The sequence below is a fragment of the Branchiostoma belcheri genome, unplaced genomic scaffold, assembly GCF_001625305.1.
Source record: "Branchiostoma belcheri isolate BF01 breed outbred unplaced genomic scaffold, Haploidv18h27 scaffold45, whole genome shotgun sequence".
NCBI lineage: Eukaryota > Metazoa > Chordata > Leptocardii > Amphioxiformes > Branchiostomatidae > Branchiostoma > Branchiostoma belcheri.
In genome coordinates this window covers 2523880-2541316 of record NW_017804076.1, presented here as the reverse complement: position 1 = coordinate 2541316, position 17437 = coordinate 2523880, and the positions used below count along the sequence as shown (strand labels likewise).

The 17437-nt window shown below is 41.2% G+C and overlaps 1 protein-coding gene across 2 annotated transcripts in view; it reads left to right on the top strand.

Annotated features, from left to right (window-relative positions):
* Window positions 1-913: 913 nt before the first annotated feature.
* The window catches only part of LOC109478773 (glucocorticoid-induced transcript 1 protein-like), a 65481-nt gene continuing 48957 nt past the window's right edge, over window positions 914-17437 (top strand). For both annotated transcript variants that reach the window (XM_019780534.1, XM_019780533.1), the window contains exon 1: window positions 914-1299. In XM_019780534.1, coding sequence (XP_019636093.1) covers window positions 1065-1299 — 235 coding nt within the window. In that variant the 5' untranslated portion in view covers window positions 914-1064. The remainder of the gene's footprint in view (window positions 1300-17437) is intronic.

The window sequence follows — 17437 nt, the reverse complement described above, 5'->3', positions numbered from 1 at the left end:
ATCCAGTAGTAGAGTTTGATTTGCCGTTGGATACTTTTGGGATTTACATTTCCAGGATGGCTTCTACGAATTATAGCACACTGAGAGAGCCTGATGTTAAAGTACAAGTACATGTACACCAAAGTAAAACACTTACTCAAGTAGTCAAGTACTGTAGTAGTAAAGTTCAAGTAGTGTGGTATTGTGTAGCGGCACGGCAGGCTGCAACTCACACCTCGACCGCAAGTCGAACATTGCCTTCGTCCACGAGGAGGGGTATGGTCTTGGAGGTGTGCACATTCAATGTTGTTCGCTTTTTCTGCTTTGATGAACCAAATGAAGCAAGACAAAGTCATTGTTCAAAAGAACTTAACTTGAGAATGTTTTCTCTAAAAGCTGTGGTACGTATACCGCGATTGGCAACTTTGCGGTGAGGAGCAAGTTGAAGTTGAGTGAATGGTTGATAATGAATCCAAATATTACTTTTTTTTACATTCTTAGAATTTTTTTAATGCCATGATAGTGAATATTCTCTCAACTGCATTGATACCCAATCTGAACATTGAAAATCATCTGAACATTTTAGTCTTTTAATTTAATCTAGAAGATTAGTCTTTATTTTGAATGGTAATATGATACTTGTTACATTGATGAACCATTGATTAGATTTGTAGGCCGGTAGCTAGATGATGATATAAAGTTTAGGATGTCATATTATATTTTACCGATTTTTTTCCCGATAAAATGTGATGAAAAACCTTTCAGTCCTTTGTTATAGAGTGACTATCTAGGTGGTGCATATAACGTGTCACAAATACCTAACCAACGACTAAATCGTTCACTAGTATTCCTTTCTTTCTTGTGGGAACTGAGCCAGCCAATAGCAGACACCGCCACCATCACGTGATCTGCCCATATAAAAAGGACGACCACTGTTGTGGCCTGCCCGAGTGCGAGAAGGAGAATCGAGGAGGGAAGAGTGTTGTAGAAAGGTGTCCTTTCAGCGCTAAACGTGCGCCAAATCGCACCAAACTTGGCCCACGGATAGTTAAGGGTCTAATCTACGTTGCTGTTAATTCGCAAAGATGTCGACTCAGCGGGTACGGAAAAATCCCTCCCCAAACTTGGCGCATGGGTCGGGGCCAAAGCTGCAGCCCATCAAGGCCACCAAGGTTTTCTCGCTCCGGCAGGGAAGCCCCGTCTCCAAAGCCTCGCCATCGTCCTCCCCCACGCCGCTATGGCCATCAGGGAAGAACAGAAGATCCCCCGACCACAGAGCGTCCCCCGAGCGTCGGAGCCCGACTTCACCGGGACTAAAAGGTAGGTTTTTCCCGTGCAGATCCGTGAATGGTGAGGCGAGTTGTGGGGCCTTGTCATACTACTCGAGACTGTTGTTGCCGGTTTGGCCCGCTGCCAAATACTATGTGCAAAAATGTTGGTGGGAACAGTGTTGTGTGGCGGTTTGTTGTGTGCACGGCTAAATACACCCTTTTCCATCCCTCTCCGTACTCAGAAAACCACAGATTATACCATATCTTCACATTCTGTGCAAAAATCTGAAAGAATGGGAAGTGGTTACGTGAGAGGAGCGAGTGACCGTTCTTTCGAACTGAAAAAACACGTTGGGCAGTGGGCCAGTTGTAAACAGGGGCAGTAGTACGATTTTGGCGTGTTTGTGTCCGCATTGTGGTGGTAAAAATTCACAGCATGCGGGAAATTTGGGGATCTTGGCTCCCCACGTCAAGCTGATGCGTGAATATGAATGATACAGACGCTGTCATGACGGAAATATTCCGTGCACTGACGGAAACATGAGACGTGCTTTCAACAGACGTCTCGTTTGTAGCCGATTTGTTGGAACGTCTCCAAAAATGCCAACTTTTATTCTCCCTTCAGGACAAAATAGTCATGATACACCAAAACGTGAAAGACGTCCAATCCGGGTATATCTTCTCGGCTAACCGGTAAATACACACTGTAATCGGTTAGCATATCAGGTAGAAATTGCAGTTTTTTGTGTGTAGAGGATGGTGTTACACGTTATTATATTCCTGAACTGGGCCATTTTTCAAGCACCTTTGTGTGGTTCTCCCGCCCTTCGTCAGTTTGCATGGCAGCTGTGGCGTGAATAGGGGCTTTACGTCCAGGATTTATTAGTCAACGCCTATTTGGCATAACGTTCCCGTCTCCACTTGTCATACTACATACAATTAGATAGACACCGATCGAGGACGTCTATCCGTGTAAAGAAGAGGGGGGAGGGGGGAAGGGGTTAGTGCAGGGTGAACTGCCACTCTGGTAATCTGATCCCTGCATCAGACAGACCTTGTCACCTTGACATTGACATACTCATCTCATTTTGTGTCTCTAAAAGTTGTAAGATTGCTGTCTTGTTCCTACGTAAGCATTGGAGGTATTGACGCCATGACCTTTTTCAAGGGCACTTTGATATTCAAAGTGCCTATAGTATAAAAGTATAAATGCGACTACAGCTTGAGTAAAAGGCTGTCAACATTTAAGTGTTGTAGTGCTGCATTTTAAGTCTTCATGGCTATTATTGGCAAAGGTTTAGGTAAAACGACACATATTCACATAACATTATATTTATAGTACATATACACTTTCTTGCTTCAGTTAGACCAAAGTTGAATACATGAGTTCTACTTTTGAAAACCTCCAAACTTTGATAACCTTACCAACAGAACAAAACCTTATTTACTTGTTGTTGAAAGAACAGTTGTTTGGTTGTTTGTGAATGGTTTGTTAACTCTGCTGGCATGGGCCTTAGGCAAGGTTGTGGGAGTGGGGTCAACATTTAGGGGTCAACACTCTGAATTAAGTGTAGTAGTGTCTTTGTGCAAGAACGATTTGATTGACATGTGAGTTAATGGCTGTTCAGAGTTGAATATCATTGTTCAAAGTTGTTCATGCTTGTGTTAGGGCGTGGTGGTGTTCCTTCCTTGAGTCTAACTCTAAGGAAACTCACAAGTGATTATGTCAAACAACGCAAGCTACAGAATTATCTAGCATCATTTTATTGCCTTGCTTTGGTTGCCTTTCTTTGGTTGAAGACATTGCATAAATATTTGGCTTACTGCGTTGTTTCCTGGCTATCCGTCATGCTCTTGGAGATGCACATGTTTTCAAGAATTATTTGGAGCAGCGTATGGCAATTTGTGTTATTACGACTTGAAAAGAATATTGGGAGCTCAAATCCATAGCACACATGGGAGAAATTTATCACATTGTAACCCCGCATCTGAATCTCTTTGATTTCGACTGGCATAACAGAAGGGAAGGGAATATCTATGGTAATTTTAGCTATCGTAATGAAGAATTCAACTGTAGCTTGGTGAAGGACATATTTTGGGAACAAGAAGCGTGATAAATGTTGTCACAGGACAAGGTACGACCTATGACCTATTCCTTCCCAGCATTACCTGGCTTACTTATGCAAATTAGTTACTTTGCATTTGCCTTTCTGTTTTTCTTGAATTACAGTTACCAAGAAGTACACCTATGTTCATGAATAACATAATTGCATTATGTGAAAAAGTATGATGGATGATTTGATTCAGAAAAATTGCTTGTCATATTCAATGACATATTATGTGTTTTTAAAGACTGACAAAGTAAATGTGCAGTATATCATTTTCTGCAGTAGTGTATGCAGTCCATCAAAATTAGCTTTCCGGCACCAGCTTGCAGAGCCATGTATTTCCCAATGTCATCTCATTGCGTTTTAACCACAAACTTTACAAACTTTGTGCATATGTTCCAAACTCACCACTAGTCGCAAAAGGTCAATTGTTTGACTCCTGGTTGTCAGGCTTGATGAATGTGCAGGTTGCAATTCTGGTGGCTAATTTCACTCTTGTGTGACTATGGACTGTACCCAGGCAAAAGCTATTAATAATAGAAACTCCGGGCCTTTACTGCGACTATCATTTGCTCAAAATTGCTTGAAAGCTTTTCGATCATTTCGACCCTCTGGGGTAACTACTCTGACAAAATCGTGCCTCACAAGGCGAAAATGCAGCCGCGTATAAATCACGCGGTGGATTATAGCGGCCCTGTCGTGCATGGTTAATGGCATCCCGATTCGGAATCACCCCCAGAAAATGAAGCACGTGCTGCGAGCTGCTGCTGAAATATGCAAGAGCTGCAAATGGGAGCTCTTTGTGTCAGGCATTCAATCAATTACAAGCCTGGTCCTACCAGGGTGTATTAATTTTGGGAGGCCTTTGATGCGGATTGTGGGAAAGGTGTTAGAACCAGAAGTGAACAATGAGTGACCACACATGTTGGATCACCTGCATTATCGTTATCACCCCCTAAAATGGGAAGTAAAACAATTCTAACTGCGTTCTCCATTTGATAATCTATGTGACAAGAATGTATCACAGTCTGTTTGTACTCTATCTAATATATCCCATTTGGACTCTCTCCTGTTGCCATTCTCTAAATCAGTAAATGGGTAGGTTCAAGATTTTCACATGTTATGTGGTGTCCATTTTTTGCTTAATAAAGTTTTTGAATAGTAGCCATGGATGGTGGCATTGATGTCAGAGAGACATCCACATGATGTGGATTACGTGTTACACCTGAAAGACTGTATGAAAATAGCTCTATTCTATACTCTCCTAGCATTCATATGACCCAAGGTAATGGATGGCCATATATAGTACATGTATTATGCTACATGGTCATTAGCTTTTTCCCAGACATAAGTATTTTTAGTTTAATACATATGTATCTGTCAGACTTGCGTCAGACTCAAATTTGCCACCATGGATATCATATTATATTGTGAAATAGTTTTTACCAAGTTACAAGTGGCCAAGCAACTGTGTGCTGCAAGTGTAGCCTCTAGATCTGTATTGTAGTATTTGTTGTTTCTTACTTGAGAATTTTGGGTTGTGTCTCACGTCCTCAACACCTTTTGGGTGTGTCTTTGTGTACGTCCCCACTTGTGACCGGAGCAGTATTTGTATTTGACATGGACCAGGGTGTAAAAATAAGGCGGTACAAGCGAGTGTTTGCTCTTTGGACAGGCACGCGCCACGCTAGCTCGCAGTGATGACGTCCGTAACTCGTGAGCTGGGCTATCGTTCACAAGAGTAATGAACATGAGGATGGTTGCTACAAAATATGGTCTTCAACAATGCTGTATTCTCCATTCTGCATCCTGTATACATTGTATACTGGATGAGTGGGCTTTCCTTACAGTTCCTGTGTAAAAACATGTTACCTGTGCTACGGTTCAGTTATAGCAGGATACGTGTAGGATTCTAGGAATACCCTGAAATATATATACTCTGATATACCCGTGAGAAGCAGAACTATGTCTGATACTGTGAGTGACATGAAAACGTTAGCAGGTGAGAGTCGATACCGGTTGTGTGAAAAGAAAACCCCTATATCCTATGTAGGGCTGGCCATGTAACTGTTGAGGGCTTTGTGGAGCCCCTTTCTATATTATTGTATTACTCAACCTCCATGAAAAAAATGGCCAAATGGGGTAATTATCGAGTCTAAATAAAGGCACAAACAAACAAACAAACAAACACATAGGGCCCTGATCGCTGTAAGGGAGCTGAAGTAGTAGAAGAAGTGTTGTTTAGCCAGGACTTCTTTCCCAGCCCACAGTGCAAGATTTCATAGCCCTTGTACTTTTAGCTCCTGGCTGCCAAGCCTGAAGCAGACGTTGTGGTAAGTAGACTTCAGTACACAGCTCTGATCTCTACCACATGTGAGGAGGAGGCTGCAGAGTGTGTCAGATAAAGCACTCAGACTTGACAAGTGTCTGTCAGAACAGTGAAAAATCTCTGACAGCTGTGCTATGTGCCAAAAGGGTCGACCAGTCATGTAGAAAGAAGGTGTAGAGATGTAGTACAAATACTGATTTGGGTGCCAGGTCTAGTCCTGGTAAAAAGAACAGGAACGATGTCACGATTTCTGCCCAGTTCATCTGTGCTAAAAATTGCTACCGCAATTTGCTATCCACACCATTTTAACAGGTTTGAGTGCAAAACCGAAATATTTTGTTATTGCATACTTGCACTGGTATAACTAACATTAAAAATTACCTGTGCCAGATGAATTTCACCTGCATCACTGATCACTAAGACTTTTTTTTTCAACCTTTATTTCACCTTAAAAATGTACAGGTGGCAACAGTCAATGCAGCAAATAAAACTCTACAATACACCTATAATATGCATACAATAATCCCAGTACATGGACCAGTGCAGGTTAAGTGCACTACTAGTGCCTGCACAGTCCCAAATTTACCTGCACTAAGGTGCATATGCACCCAGTATTTGATGCCCTGAAAATAGATATTTTCAGTAAATACTTGTCGCTTTCATAAATAAACCTCTTCTTATTCAATGATGGCCTGGTGTGCATGTTCATTGTACCTCATTTAAAATTAAATGGGATTATTAACACCCCCTCCCCCTCTTTTAATTATCTTCCCTATCCCACCTTGTTGTACGAGTACCTTTTGTTAGCCAATATAATTGTGTATGCCTCGTTGCTTCAATTAGGACTGCATCATGTATTGATAATTTGAACAACTTTGGAAAGCAATGTGTTCACAGTTGAATGTATCATACCGGAATTTTTTGATTTTTTTAATGCTAAAGTTGATTCTGAAGTCTGCATAGCACAAGTTGTTTTATTTCACCATGTTCACAAGATTTCTGCCGAAACCCAGTCAGGATGGGGCACAGTTTGACTAGCTGTTGGTTCCTCCCAGACAGTTGGAAACTTCCCAAGTTTGGAGTTACAAAGAGACAGATGTTTTGGCAGACTATGTAACCAGAAAAGTTGTCCATCGATTGTGATTTTAGCAGGGGTAACTATTATTAGGACTCGTATCCTGGCAAGATAGGACCCACCAGTGCGCAAGGGTGATGATACTAGATAGTCTCTACCAGGCTTCAGGAGGTGGCTGTTGATGATACCAGATAGCCTCTACCAGGCTTTGGGAAGCGGCTGATGATGATAGCAGATAGCCTCCACCAGGCTTTGGGAAGCGGCTGGTGATGATACCAGATAGCCTCTACCAGTACCAGGCTTCGGGAAGTGGCTGTTAAGATTGGAAATTGGCCAAACAGACAGATAATATATGATATGATATGACAATCAGAGACAGACAGATGTTCAAGTATGGACCAATGCCCACCCCACCCTAGCTAGTGCTATATGAAAGTGTTCTGTCAAAAGCAAAACAGCTGCTAACTACGGACTGGAGTCTAAACATTAAATCTTTTGAATGTGGAAAAAATGAAGGTACCGGTAAGCCGTATGTTATCATATTGAATATAATGTAGAAGTCATATATATTTTTTGTAAACCTATGTCATATATGTTCACCTAAATTGAATTGGTTATGTAAGAGTAAGAACGTTGTTTTTGGGAACAGATATATTTGTATGTTGTTGTACTACAGTGTTATAGTTACTCCAGGAAACACAGAGGAATGTTTGTAGCCAAAAAATTCAGGAACAAGTGTCTGTTTGGATTAAGACAAACTTTTTTGTGTGGAAAGAATTCCTTCAAATAATGCAAACTGCTGGAGACATCCTGTAGGTATACTGTGACAGTGTTACATTTGGCACAGTTTGCTCCAACTTGTTACAAGTCCCATGCGTGATTGCTTACAATTAGTGCAGAAGAATGTTTGGTAATCCGTTGACGTCAGAGTTCTCCTGTGGATGTAGCTCAGTCACCATAGCTGTGTTTGTGTTGTGATAAACTAATCTGTCTCCTCACAATACCTTGTCAGACCTGTAGTACTTGTTAAAGTTGCCTATTCTATGTCCACTGTACCGGATTGTCCAAGAGGAATTTAGTATATTTAACTTTTCAGAGCTGAAGGAGGATGAAATTTGCTCAGGTCACACGTCCCTACTTTTTGGTATGCACTTATCAGTGTGAATCCAGGGTCAGAGGGGTAAGAGTATAGGAGGCTGCTTTCATCATTAGATAACACCAACTGTGTATACATATCTAGTTGGCACGTAAGATTGGAGAATACATGTCCATGTATGCTACACGAATATATGTATATGTATTCACTTGAGTATACATGCTCGTGTCTCACCCTAGGATCTGCGCTGATTGATGCATATAGGTACAAGGTACAAGCTCAAAGTTTCACAAAAACAGGATTTTATATGCAGGATATTTGGCCTAACCAAGCTTGAAATGAAGGAACGACAAGAAATGTGGTTATGACTTTTATTACATGGCTGTAAACCTGACCGTGCCATGTCAATATTTTGACCTCTCCATAGAAATTGCATCAGGTTAAGACAGGAGAATAAATATTGACATCCTGTGCAAATAAAAAGGTATGTCAAGGTGATTACCAGTGGCAGAAAGGCTTATCGTGATGTCCTAGCCTCTACAGGTTTAGTTACTCATTAACGTGGAACTGCTCTTTTACCTCAAGTCAGATTACTGTAAAATTTTGTTGGTACTTTTATGTTTACAGTTTTTGCAGTCACTTCTGTACTGCAAACTTATCATTATTGTGAACAAATAATTCGCCAACTTTTTTTTGTTGCACCTGCTGCCACCATGAATGTATAGTTCCGTGAACATGTCCATTATTATTATTCTCAGACTGCGAACTTTTGCTACCGTGAACATAAAGTAATTTACAGTATATATCAGGACATTCAGTCTTGACCCCTCTAATGTGTGCACGATCTTTGGTTTGTTTGTGTACACGACTAATGCTTTTGTTTTGAACATAGAAGTCCTACTTACATGCTTATATCATGTGCTAGGGGCTGATATTGTAGAAAATACGGACTTTGGTTCAGCAGAAGAGATGAACTCCGTTACATTTGACATCAGACCAGTTGCACTCATTGAAACCATAGGTGCAAAGGAACTCGTACAACTTATGGCAGCACCTGAGTCTGATGTCAACCTGAAAGTGGAAGTGGCTGTATATGTAACCTTTTTCACAATTTCAGGTTATGGGGCTGTTCTGTACCAGGCATGGAATTGAACTACATGTATGTGCACCATTTTACCTCCCCAACTGAAGTCGGGTACCAACAGGCATTTTACACCTGGGTGGAGTGAGGAACATCGTTGTAAAGAGCCTTTTCTAAAGTGTCTGACACCCAGCCTACTTTTCCAAGGACACATCATCCAGTCTGGAATGCCAGGAATCAAACTAAACTTCTTCTCATATCATCAATGTTGCAGTGTAATGTGTGAGAGTAACTTTAAAGCTGTTGTCTTCCAAAGACAAACACAGACCAATAATGAAGCCTAGAGCACTAGTAGATGATGATGACTTAGCCTTTAACGTGGTGGGTACACAGACTTGCGTGCAGAGGTACAGGAAAGGGTCGCCAATTAGGTAGCTAACAGGGACAAGCGAAATATTTTGGAAACACCACAGGAAAGAAAAAGTAACAACTTCGGTAGTTAAGATCTTTGTAAGTTCAAAGCTAAGGCTTTGTGTCTGCTATGGTGTGGGACCCAGTACAAGAAAGAGTGTGTGCCTTGGACCTCAGAAAAAAATGTTGTGTTTCCCAACCAACCTTAGAAAAAACTGCCGACCCTAGCCCTTTTTTTGTGTGGACCCCTGCAAGAGACAGAGCTGATTGACATTTTCTAGCTCCATGATCAGACATGGGTGATGAAACATTGTACAACGGTTTTTCCAAACATTGACATTAAAAATACAAGTGTCCGCGTGCAAGTTTTGTATTGTAAGTTTGATCACAAGAGATTACCAAAGTCTAAAAAGATATTCCCTACCTACCGACCCTAATTTTTTCAGGACTAAAACAGGAAACGTAACATTTATTTTCCTAGGCCTTGTTATGTGAAAAGTGGGAGGTGAAGTAGAATGGAATGGATGGATTTTTGGTGGAAGCTGTGAGGATCAAAGGATGGATTCTTCTGGTTGTGCTCTGTCAGGGACCATGGGGGAGAGCCTAACTGGCAGGCATGCAGAAAATGACTGGTGTGAACAGGTGGTGTGTTGGTCTGCCACTGGGACAGGTAGCTGAAGGAAGCCTAGGAGGGCCAGTCCTGGTTTCTAGTACAAACCTTTCAATGCTTGTAGGTTATAGTATAGAAAGAGTGAGCAATTTTAGGATGTTGAAGAAATTCTTTGGAAAATTTTCTTCTTTTAGTACAATCTTTTAACTGAATGAATAAAAGACCTTTATTGTACATTTCTGCCCTTATGAACAAAAGAAAAAGGTTCTGGTGACAAAGGTCTATGTACAAACAGTGATACAACTCTGGTATCTTACTAAATCTAAAGCAAACTAACATGTGCAGGTTCAGCTTTTCTCACTTCTGAAGACAGCCGGTGTAAGAACGTATGAAGATTATGATACATGGTTATCTAAATATGCTATCTAAATATCTAAACCGAGGGAACTTATCGTGTATACAATGCATTGAAGAGTGTATTTCTCTCATTGTTACATAAGCTACAGTCCACAATACAATGTCACCTGTCTTCTATCAAATATACTATATAGGTTACAAGCTTGGTACAGGATGAGCAATTTTCACCAATGATATCCCCGTGGGATTTTATCATGATAAATTTTCAGGGAAAAAGTTTGAACTGTAGCTACATACAGTAGGTGACTTTGAAAGAGACTTTGAATATTTCAGCGCTCCATTTAGCCAGAGTCAACCTTGAATGATGGGTTGCATGCGACTTTTAGGCCACATGTATTCTCCCTTGGGTGGCACAAATACTGGATATCCCTCCCAGAGGTGACATAACAATGATGGTAGACCTACCATCTGTCCACACACAATTTATGTCAGTGCTAAATATTTTATAGCCCATGCTTGCAGGGGACTTCTTTGTTGAGAAACTACCACTATCTGTACTACCAGGGTGACAGATGCAGAAAACCTTTTTGTCTGTTCTGTATCATTTTATATCACACCTACATATTGTAACCATTTGATCAGGAAAGATACAGATATGAAGTTTGGGCTGTGGGTTATTCCATTTTACAAGTCTTTGGAGGGAGGGAAAGAGAAGAAATTTTGTTCTTGATTCTAATTCCCTGTCCCCCTATAATTTTAATGGGCCAACATCCAGAATAGATGGACACAAGTGTATCTAGGTGTGATGGGATTTCCAGATGCTTTGGAGGACTGACGCCTGGCCTTATTTTGAGAGAGAACCAAAAACAATGGGGTGTTGGTAAGAACAGTACGCAATACTTGAATTGGGAGAGATTATTGTAGATCCTACTTTTACTGTGGTTCCACTTGTAGTAAGCTCCCATTCTCAGTTATCCTGTGTCTCATTTGAAAAATTCATGGTCAAATCTATTTTATTGCATAATTGTTAATACATGTCTACATCATGATTTCACCCGTTTTGCATTTTTATATCAAACTGTAATTTGTTTCCCTTACAAAATGGTCTGATTTTCATTTACCACATGTATAAAGTATGCAATGTGGGTACATGTATATATGCTGAACACGCAACAAGTTGGCCCACAAAAATATATACAATGTAGGTCAGTGTAGGGGAATAAAATGTTTGGTAAATGAGACAACAAGGGAAGTACGGTGCGTATTTCAGTTTACAGGCCGTTCCAACTGCAGGTGTTAATATGCATGTGTTCCATGAAAGGTTGACGGAGCGCCCAAAGGTCTCGTTCTGATCCGGGCCAGCAGTAAAATGTGGTGACTTTATCACCGGAATAGAGATGAGCACATAAAATACGGCGTTTTAAGAGGAGTAATTTCAGTTTACGGCTGGCTGAGCTATGCAGAGACATGTGATAAGCCTTAACTTGGTTTTCCTCGAAAAGTCATGAATAGCTATTTCCCATGAGTGTGTAGCGATCTGTTGCGGAATATTTCGTCCTTTTGTATGCACGTGGTGACGTACATACATACTTAATCTTTACTACTCCCAGGTAATCATACCGTAGTACCAAAGCTGTATTAGTTACCTGGGTAATTACAGTGCCAAAAGGTTAATGACAAATCAATAAAAATGAATGAAAGGAAGGTTTGTGAGAACTTTGTGTACACTTTGCTTTCATTTACAGTGCTTTAGAGACCTAATCTCGTCACCAGGAAAAAATGTTTATAAAACCTGCAAAAAGTTTCAAGCAGTAAAACGCAAAGGTCAAAGAAGCAGTGTGTGTGTGGTGCTGGTAACTGTTCCCTTCCAGATCGTTTGCAGTCGTTGCTGCCCCATTAAAATGTTTTCATTACCAGACATGTTGGAAGGAAGATAAGGAAGTATTTTAAGATCACAAGGACAGAGTGAAAGTTCAGGAGGTCTTGTGGGTGGCCTGCCAAAACTCACTTCCCCTTTGTACAGTCTAGTTTTACTTTCTGTTGCTGATAGTACTAACTTGTAGCAGGGCTAGAAATATTTCCCGTTTTTTGCAATATGTGAGTCCCAGTAAGGCCACACCGATTAGTTGGTTCTCAGATTTGTTTAGAAAAGTATGAAGCGACATGCCAAGCTGCAAGGCACCCGAAATGTTACAGTACTAGCCATTCATCCAATGAATTTTGAACTTTTAATGAAACCATTGCATTGATAGATGGAAAAATGTCAATGTAAAGAAAAGACTCTAGGACTTTCTTCAGCTATTGGGGCCAAAATATGAGCATTTTGCAGTTGAGTCAGAACCTTAAAAATCTTCTTTTTTTTTCACATCAGAGAAAAATGAAGAGATGAACCCGAGAACCAACTGATTGAATTGGTGTGGCCTTTTAATCCTTGATTCCTGTACCTTTGCGAGTTGCTTTTCTGTAATCTCCATTATTTATCGGAAAAGGTGTAGGTTGCAGAGCCCTGGATGAAAATGTTGTCTGACTAAATGTTACAGGGCAGCGTTATGATGTTGTTTGTGCGTAAGTCACGGCCGGGGAGTCCACTCATGTTACAGCGGGGAGATTAGGAGCTCTGTGAGTGGTTTAATCTGCGGTTACTGTGGCTTTGGAGGGCTGTGTACACAGGGAGACAGCAGTAATGGGGGTCAGGGGGAGTACAACTGTGAAACACAATAATGTATGTCAAGTCACATCTCCCCATTTACTACATGACTCCTACCCACCCTCCACACATTGAGGACTCCTGAATGGTACTTTTATTCACAACCAGTTGTTTTATTGGAGTAAACAGGAGTTCTCAGTCCATGAATAATTTCATCAGTTTGGTGGGTGATTGAATAGTAAAGTTCTTATATTCACAACCATTTGTTTTACATGAGCCAACATTTCGATGACCACTTGTTTTTGAAAGGAAATATTGCGAGCCTTCCTACTACCAGCATCTAGCTTCAGTTCACAGTGAACCAATAACACCTAGCTAGAGTACAGAGTAAACCAGTCATATTAGCCCTGATGAAGGTGACAGACAGTCCTCCAAATGTCGGCTCATGTCAAACAAGACTAGTGATGGTGACTAAAAGAACTTTACTATTCAATCATCCACCAACCTGATGATAAAATTATCTACGGACTGAGTACTCCTGTTTACCTCACACAGACTGGACGTTTTATGATTCTGACCCCTTCTCTGTCCTACCAGTTGTTTTGGAGGAAGGGGCAGCTTAATGCAGTTTAATGGCAGAGCAGTGGAGTGTTTTGTGTGTCCCTGGCTCTGATTATGGCGTGTTCCTCTCCAGAAACCAGCACGGCACCAACGATTGGGCAGAGACTCTCCACCAAGGATGCGGAGTAGTCAGTCGATAGCAGTTGCCATGGCAACTAGAAAATATTGGCGCAAAACACCTCTTAGCACCTGTTGAGTCCAGTGTGCCTGTGTGTGCATTCAGAGGTTTTCATCCAATTATGTTTGCCAAATCCATAACTGACCCCATCTGCATGTGTATTGTCCATTTACACATTTAGTCAGATTTAACCTCGTTATGTCATTACAGAATTAGAGACACAGTCATCTAGTTTCAATAAACTTCTTTCACTTGGATGATTCGAGATCAAGACATTTTATGCGTGGAAAACTTCGCCTAATTCGTAGCTTTTACCACATACTGTAAATCACTTTATGTTCTGGGTAGCAAAAGTTTGTGGTCTGAGAAAATTGGACATGTTCACAGAACTATACATTTGCGGTGACGGTAGGTTCAGAAAAAAGAAAGTTGGTGAATGATTAGTTAATGGTAATGATTAGTTGCGGCACAGAAGTGACAGCAAAAACCGCAAATATAAAAGTACATAGAAAAAAATCGCGATTTACCGTATTCAAGGACCTGAATGATCATTTATTCATAGCTTGCTAAAAGGATAAAGCTACAACACTTATACATATCACAACACTCAAAAAGCAGTTCAGAGTTAGCGGCTAGCCCTCGTGTCCATACTTGGTCCACCTTTTTGGCGAACTTGACAAATTCGCTGGCGTGACCTTGAGTGGAGTCAGCTGCTGTTATTGGCAGTCAGGCTGACCCCTGCTGACAAAAGAGGTCGTTGCTGTTAGAACACCTGTTGTGGGCACTCCTTTGTGTAGGACCCAGGCATAAAGGCTGCCCAGAATGGGCAGCAACACAAAACAACCCTGCCATGTTTCCTCCATCCTTCAGCAGCAGCCTGACAGCTACTTAGTGCAAACATTAGGTTTTCCCTGAACCAAAAGTTTCCTTGGAAGCTAAAGTAGATTTTAAAAGCCATTTTGAAATGGTTTTGGCAGCCAGAAAATCAATGGAATGCATCTTACACATGCATGTACCATATCTAGATCTCTTACTGCCACCTATTCACAAACAGTATTCTTACCTTTTGATGATAAAACAGTTTGAAAGTTTTTGAAGGCTTTGGAGAGGACAAAATGATCATCTGGCCATGACAGGGTACTTGAAAACAAATTACGCGCACTTGAAATTTGTCCAACGGCATATTTGCAGCCATAATGGCACTAGAAAAGTAATTTGAGAAGCGAAAGACCTCAAACAAAATTACTCTGTGAAAATTGTTACAAACCCATTTTCGGAAAAGGGTGTTGGGTGAGACGCAAGAGATATTTTACGGCTGCAGAATTCTGAACAATGTGTCTGGCATTGTTCCTATGTAGTCTCAGTGCCAAGATCTACAGTGTTTACCACCCTGGGGTTAGGATTTCAGCCTCAGCAGAGCTGAAGCCACATGCAGATATGCCATCACTGCTTAGGGTCTGCAAATCTCTTCCCAAAACTGCAGTCACAAAGATAGTGTTTGCTTAGTAGGGACATTTCTCTTTTGGCTCTACTGTTTGTAAGATGAGAGGGAAAGAATGATGTTGCTGGTCTCAGTAAGGTTTTGGGGAAAATGTTTTTCTGAGTTTCCACCTTGTTCTATCATTCGTGACGGCATGAAAGTAGTTGCAAGGAATTTTATTCAAGCCTTGTATTTTGATACAAATTGCTACTACAGTGTTCGCGATTCAGTCATAATATTTTGTCTCTACACGGCCACTCTTTGACCTGTAGGTTTTACGAAGAAGGCTTTTTCCCATGTTGGCTGGAACTATGCAGCTGCAATATAGAAGATGTTCGGATCAGCTAGAGCATCCACTTCTGAGCAATTCTACTTGAGACCAAAATAGATGTTAGAAGACCATAGGTTTACAAGAAGGCTGTCTTATGGTTCCGGGTCGGAGTTTAATTCTGACCAGGGTTCCAAATAGTGCGCAGTAAATCGCCGGATCTGCGAGGTTGTCACGCTAGGTTTGGCTCCCCATGGCTCGGTGATCGCTGTAGATTTTAAACTAGGTTTTGAATTGATCAAAAAGCCTTGGGATTGTAGTGTTTTTCGGCGCGGTGAAGTTGGACGGCCAGCGAAGCGTTTTTGGTATTAGTCCGCGAGCAAGGGTGATGCGGTTTGTCGCCTGATGACCCAAATAGCTGCGTTCTATGTGGAATTTCTAGGGGTTCGCGTCACCGGATTTTGTGAAAAACTTATCGCAACAACCTATATTTTTTTTCTGTTTTTCAGAAACAGAAAGTAGTAAGCTATTTCAGCATATAAGCCGTTAGCCTGGGAAAATTCGTTTTTTCCAAGCAGGTCCGTTGAAAAAACTGCAAAAAAACTACATTTTTCGTATCCAAAATTTACGTTTAACTACAGTTTCTACCCAAATTATAGAGTCGACGGACAATAACCAAAATTGTATCGGAAGCCGGCTGGAAACCTCAGTTGACTGATGTAATGAGATTTCCCGGCGTACTTTTTTTGGCGGAGTTATAGCCCTTCGGTCTGAGGGTGTCCGCCGGATCCAAAATCGTGAAAAAAACTCCGGTCCGAGACCTTAAAAGCACGGCGCATGCGCAAAAAATGACGTCATCGATGACGTCATTCGTATGGATTTAAAAGTTTTTGGCAAAAGTTATCCGATTCTGACAAAAACCGCATCATTTTGCTTTTTTCGAGTAAAAAAGTCCGTATATTCATGCCCCAGGCCCTACGGCCGCCCCCTCCCCCTTTCCCGCCCCCCCCCCCCAAAATCCCCGTCAGGGCAATTTAATCGTTTCTGGAAGGTAAACAGTTGTTGCATGAATTCACTTTCTATGTCATTTTATATGAGTCGACCTCTGAATTTGACTTTCGTATAATTTCGGCGAAGTTTCTCTATTTATGGTGACTTAAACTGACATTTAACAGCAAAATCGAAGTGTTTTAAGCCTTCTTAAGGCAAAACTGGGTTTTCTGATGTTCGGTTCAGGGCTCCTTAAATTCGCGACTTTCTTTCCTTTGGGTGGTGTTAAGTGATAGCCTAATAAGTACTCCTCACATCTTTACAGGGTTTATTTCAACTTCTTGCTCCTAGCCACGGCAATATCACCCAGATTGTGTTTTGCACCTCGTAATAATGCAGCCTTTCACACATTTAAGGAGCGCTTTGCTACTTTTTAGGCCATTCACGGCGAAATAGTGAAGAGTTTGGTGTCGGACGCGTTTGATTCGGAAAGTGCGAACCCTGGTCTATCATTCAAGGTCGAAATCTGACGAATTCTTCCTTTTACTTTAAAACGACGAACCTAAAACGCGACCCCATGCTGTTTTCCCAGGGGACCCGATGACGTCACTGCGTGACGTCATCGATACCAACTGTTAAGAACGTTTTCTGCAAGTATGCGGCACCGAAATCACGAAAAGAACACATATATCCATAGCCAAGATCCAGAGCAGACTTTTATTTCCGTCATAACTGTTTCGAGAAAAGCGATGTTTGAAATAACGGTATTTTTCTAATTGCCCCATTGTGACGCTGCCTGGAACCCGAGACTTGGCAATATAGCCTTAGAACACTGCATTTTTCACATGACTTCAAACCTCTGCCGCGGGAAAAGTACTCATCGCAGACATGTAAAATTTGGATATATGATAGATATGATGTTTCTGAAGAATTATGATAATTTTTTATGAAAAATAATCTCCTTAAGGTTCCGGGTCGGAGTTTAATTCTGACCAG